Genomic DNA, 6,013 nt, shown 5'->3' with positions numbered 1-6,013 from the left:
AAAATGAGAATAAAAAAAACAAACAACATAAGAAACGAGAAATATACATTACTACAAAATAAAGTATACAGAACTGGAAATAATACACCTCGATCCAGGACCCCAGACTATGAATAACTGTCTTCAGGTCACAGGGGAGGTGATTGAGGCAGCCAGTGATCTCGAACTCTGCTACACTATACATATACAAAAGTATGTGGACACCCCCTGCCACACTCACTACCGAGTTCCGATAGTATACCTGTAGTTCCAAACGGCCTATGGTATCAAAATCAGCACAAAAACTTTTCCTCGGGAACTTCATGAAATGGGTTTCCATGGCCGAGCAGCTGCACACAAGCCTAAGATCACCATGCGCAATGCTAAGCATTGGCTGGAGTGGTGTTAAGCTCGCTGCCATTGGACTCTGGAGCAGTGGTAACATGTTCTCTGGAGTGATGAATCACGCTTCACCATCTGGCAGTCTGACGGACTAATCTGGGTTCGGCAGATGCCAGGAGAACGCTACCTGCCCCAATGCATAGTGCCAACTGTAAAGTTTGGTGGAGGAGGAATAATGGTCTGGGGCTGTTTTTTATTGTTCGGGCTAGGCCCCTTAGTTCCAGTGAAGGAAAATCTTGAAGCTACAGCATACAATAGCATTCAAGACGATTCTGTGCTTAAAACTTTCTGACAACAGTTTGGGGAATGCCCTTTCCTGTTTCAGCATGACAATACCCATGTGCACAAAGCGAGGTCCATACAGAAATTGTTTGTCGAGATTGGTGTGGAAGAACTTGACTGGCCTGCACAGAGCCCTGACCTCAACCCCATCGAACACATTTGGAATGAATTGGGACGGCGACTGAGAGCCAGGCCTAATTTCCCAACATCAGTGCCCGACCTCACTAATGCTCTTGTGGCTTAATGGAAGCAAGTCCCAGCAGCAATGTTCCAATAACTAGTGGAAAGCCTTCCCAGAAGAGTGGAGGCTGTTATAACAGCAAAGGTGGGACCAACTCCATATTAATGCCCCTGATGTTGGAATGAGATGTTCGACGAGCAGGTGTCCACATACTTTTGGGCATGGGTTCTATATCATCAGATCTAGGCAACGCAGATTTCCAGCTCTAACCATTTGTAATGGACTTACGATGGAATACTTGACCATTTCCATCAATGACTAGCACAAAATACTTCCCATTGTAGCCGTCAATCCATCTGACGATCAATGGATATTGATAGAAAATGTTGTTGTTGGCAGCCCTATATTTTGATTGTCTTCGGGGCCCACTGCCCTGCCTAAGAAAAAATATGGGAACACTAACATCAGTGGCAATCAGAAAATGACATTTAAAGGTATATAATAATAATATTGGTTAAACTTTACTTAAAGCATCCAGCTAGCTTTATAACTTGATATAATCATGTATAAGCATTTATAATGTCTTATAGCAAGGCTTTTAATGTTTTATGTATTTCAATGCATATCATTTTCAACCGTCTCAAACGTCTGTTATTTAGTCTAGATCATTATGAGATTATTATAAGACATTATAAAGGTGCCATACATGCATCATGACATACCTGTAGGCTTCAAGTGGTCAATTCAGCAGATGGATTGATATTCAATGTATGTTTTTAATAAAAAAGGAACTGACCCCAACTCTAAACCCGAACCCTGTTATATCTAGCCTACTCATGTAAACCCCCAGTGTCATAAAACAGCTGTGGGAATGAAAATGGACAAGTTCAAGTTATGATCATGAGAAATGTGCCTGCTCTGCAATAAACGTTCTCACTGTCGCACCTGGGTTAGCCGCTGACGCCACGTTGGACTGACCAATCAGGCTTTACAGATGCACGGGAAGCTCGAAGGCATCTTAATATGGGCGTGGACTACATTCGTGTGCGAGTTCGGACAGCGAAATGATTGGCTGCGGCAATTCCTACACTGTTTTTGCAGACCCATCCGGCCTACAAGGTTCGGCTGTTTTATCGGGATATACCGGGACTGAAAAAAATCTGTTTGACCGACTGACAGACAGACAGACGGACGCTCGTAATTTAACAAATCTAGCATATGCCTGGAGAGAGCGCAGCACAGTGCAAAGGATACTAAAACAAGGATGAAAAGTAGGAAATAGAAGGCGCGACAGCAATTTGGCCCTAATAAGAAGGCACAGGTTTACGTAACCTACGTGTGCCGCGCGCGTTATTACGCACAATCTCTCCCTCCCTCCCTCCCTCCTTCCCCACTGCCACTCAGTCATTCTCTCTCTCCGCACGCACACACACGCTCCCTCAATTTTCGTGGGAGAAAGTAGGAAGGGGGAGAGAGAAAGAGAAAGGAGAGAGAGTGATTTCAGGTCTCTCTGCTCTCTCCGTGGTGGGTACTCATATCCACTCCGCTGACTCAATGGAGCTTTAGCACTAGGGATATAAAATCAATATTTATTGCCCGTACCCCTTTTACTATTTAAAATTTGTACATAGCATAGGTAGATATAGGTCACTTATTAAAGAAGCGTTAAGGAGAGGTAAAACACGTCTCCAGAGGCGAGCCTTTTTCTTCTTTTTTTTGCCTCACAGGAGGTCCAGTCGAAACTCTCTTCGACTGACTTTCTGTGAGAGAGGATATCTAATTTGAACATATCCTACTTTATAGTCCAGCGTCAAACAACTAAAAAACTATGGATATTCGAGATTGCCCCTTTCGGAAGAAGCGGAGACCATGGCGCTTGGACTTTTCCTCTTTTGCCTTGGTAACCCTGGTGCTCGCGCTGTGCCAACTACCCGTGGCTCGGGCAGGTAAGATGGCTTTTATTTTTGTGCGTTCCAGTGAGACTTTGTAGCTAAATATTTGTCTGAAATGCCATGCATATTGTACCACATCTCAGAATTGTCAAGCACTGACTGCCTGTACCGTGCTATTTGCTTTCTAAAAGTGATGCTCTTTGGCATGATTTCTATCTTAGATTTACAGGTGACCTGTGGTAGTTTAGCCTACTGCTAGCCAACATTACCCCAAAACAGTACATTCTGAACAGGGTTTATAACTCATTTAATGTTATTCTCAAACAATATTTTAAGGCTTTTTTCTTTGTCTTCTTCCTCAATTGGCCGTAGTGAAACGCGCTGCGCTGACAGGTGTCAGTCAGTGCCCTATTGCAGTTATCCCAACGGCTCAACCATTTCGGATATTTAGACGCTTTTTGTAGTTGTTGTGAATGTAATGTTTTATTCTAGATTTTACAATAGCTTTAAACGCAAAAGGTTTTTCAGGAGGAATTAAGTTAGGTTTTTGAACGTTTTTGACAACCTCATGCGCCCATTGCGCATCGATGCGCTTGTCATTCCAGACGGGGCCATAGGATAGGACGGTGCGTTCAGCAGCCGACATTATACTGAGATAGGCTACTTTGGAGTTGACGACTGATTTATCGTTCTCTTCACTACTGGATGTAGGTATGTGGATATACAGTGGCAACGTCAAAAAGTAACGACTGTGGACATTGTATGGTGACTTGATTAGATATTTAACCAGTTCACCCCGCCCTTCCCCATCACCATCGCCTCTCATCACTCTTATTGTGTGAGGATGGTTTTGCATTGTAATACAGTGTATGTACTGTGACAATGGAAGGCTGTTTTGTGTTCCATCCTGTCTTTAGGCCTGCTTGTGATAGCCCATAACGTACGTTGTTTAACATTGGTCACCTCTATTGTTTGTTTTTTTCGGTTTCTAAAAATAGTTACCATTGTTTTTATTAAGTTACTGTATCATGATTGAATCATATTATTGATTTATGTCATCCTTTTGAACAATAAGCAGTTTAAAGCGAACAACAGCTTATGCTTAACAATACCCTAATCGACAATAGCCGATCAATACTTTTAATTAGGTCTACTAATAATTTAGCTTTTTTTAATCAGTTATCGTTATGATTATAATACTTTTAATTATACATGGATAACTATTTATTTTACGATTCAACAGCGTCAATGTTTTTTCGAAGAATTTGGTGTCAAAGAATGTCTTCTAGGCAGGACGGTAATTCCGTGATTGACCACTACATTATAACATGCGCATTTGGATGTTTCCGTCATGTTTAATTAACACAGAGGTACCATTCATTCCCACAATTCTACTAGTTATGCTCTTAGTAAAATGTTACTTCCGTAGAATTGAACTTTTATCAATTATTTATTTATTCATTTGGACATAGGTAACTAATAACAATCGTGGACAATTGGAATAGGCCTAAATTGAACCATTAAAGTTGACACCTTATTATGCTAATATAATAGGCACTCGTATAATTATATTATAGCATAACAATAATATCCTACAGTTTTATATAGCAATTGCATATTGAGCTTTATCCCAAATGTATGAGGCCCACGTAAGAAGAGCACTGCTTGTGGTGCCTGCATGGGAAACGTCTTGGAATATATTGGCAATGTAATATATTAATATAGCCAACATTTTCAAAACACTTAGCTGTTCTCTTCAGGTGCGACATTGAATGAATGCGACTTTATTCTTCAGTTTTTGTTAATTACGCTCTAATGCCCTAGGCGTTTTAAGTGGGAATAGATGCTGGTGTGTACGGATGGGGGTTTGTAACAGAATGTGTGCACTCTTCTGTTTTCCTTGGCTCGAGTACGAATTTCAGATTGCCGAGCCGATTGCATTTTCCCCGTCGTCCGACTGCTGTGTGTATTTTGGAGGAGGAAGTCTGAACATTTTTGCTTTTTATGAATAGGTTATTATACGGGAGTGTGCGCTTCTGCGAGAACGAGTCGGGGAGAGAGAGGTACGGAGAGGGAAAGCGTATGTCTCTCGGAGTGTATGTTCGCTTTGTTACAGTTGTGTTTTTTTTATACGTCTGTGAACCCTGTGGATTTTTTTTGACATTTCGGGTGATGAAGTGCCCCTTTCAAATGAATGTGCACCTCTGTGTCTCTGACACCTTGGACTGTTTTTTTCTCGCGTTATGAACTATATGGATGGAGTGTGCTTGCAGAAATGCATAAGATAATTTACAAGTTCAGAAGTGCTTTCTCTTTATGATAATTACTCAAAGAACAGAATATTCGATGGATTGGTATAATCTTCTTTCCATAGTTAGGCACACTTGTGCGGAAGTGTCCTTGCGCACGTTTGTAAGACAAGGCCGTATCTAAACATTCATTCAAACTCCTGCTACTACCCATGCTACTGCGTGATAGCTTCTTGGTTTATGATGTTCACCAATGGCATGTGGATATAGGCTAAACACTAAAACAGGTCCCCACCCAGGCAATGAAAACCCGAATTAGAGATGGTCTGTGCTGTGGCTCCCTCCAGAAGGTCTGCCCCTACTGTTTATTCCCTTCCATCTGGGGTAAAAAAAAAAGTGCGCATATATAGCACGACAGACACAGAGGGTACAAGGAATGAAAGCAGGGTTTTGTAAATGAACAAAATATGTGGGCAATATTTTCTTAACATGGATGTTCCTCAACCTAATTTCAAAGCAATCATTCTCAAAGAACGGTCTGTCTCACATATTCCAAACAAAACACCTTCCCTCACTGACACCCTCTTTCCCCTGCGCTCTCTCACTCTTCCTCCCCCTAGCAGGTAGTGAATAGAGCCACTGTGGGGCCGATTAGTAGGGCCCTGGCTATTTGTTCTCAGCCTATGCCACAGGCATGCTTGTGGGTGTACATACGTTTGAATATTCATCTATGTGTACTCTGCAACTGGATGCCTGTCTCCTTTATTGTCCTTTTGTCTTGTATTTTTTCCCCACGTGGGACATATTATTCACATATTTCTTGTTCTCTCTCGCTCTCGCTCTCGCTCTCACTCTCTCTTCCCCTCTCCCTCTTTTTCTCCTTGCCTTGTTGCTTTTGTCCAGTTGCATGTTGTCCCTGAAGTTGAGCAGTACCGTAGCCGCGTTTAGCTGCCTCCAACAGGAAGCAGCGGTGGTGGAGATCTCGTCAGACCACCACACTACCTACGAGAAACTGTTCAGTCACAAGG

The 6,013-nt window shown here is 42.2% G+C and overlaps 1 protein-coding gene across 9 annotated transcripts in view; it reads left to right on the top strand.

Moving 5' to 3' along the window:
- Positions 1–2,276: 2,276 nt before the first annotated feature.
- The window catches only part of LOC112233309 (collagen alpha-2(XI) chain-like), a 46,271-nt gene continuing 42,534 nt past the window's right edge, over positions 2,277–6,013 (top strand). For 6 of the 9 annotated variants that reach the window (XM_042310404.1, XM_042310405.1, XM_042310408.1 and 3 more), the window contains exon 1: positions 2,277–2,790. In XM_042310404.1, the coding sequence (XP_042166338.1) occupies positions 2,673–2,790 (118 nt within the window). In that variant the 5' untranslated portion in view covers positions 2,277–2,672. The remainder of the gene's footprint in view (positions 2,791–6,013) is intronic. The other 3 variants (XM_042310411.1, XM_042310410.1, XM_042310409.1) reach the window with 1 other exon arrangement.

This window comes from Oncorhynchus tshawytscha, linkage group LG31 (assembly GCF_018296145.1).
Source record: "Oncorhynchus tshawytscha isolate Ot180627B linkage group LG31, Otsh_v2.0, whole genome shotgun sequence".
Lineage (NCBI taxonomy): Eukaryota > Metazoa > Chordata > Actinopteri > Salmoniformes > Salmonidae > Oncorhynchus > Oncorhynchus tshawytscha.
Note: the sequence above shows the minus strand (reverse complement) of the source record. Positions and strands in the feature narration are given on the sequence as shown.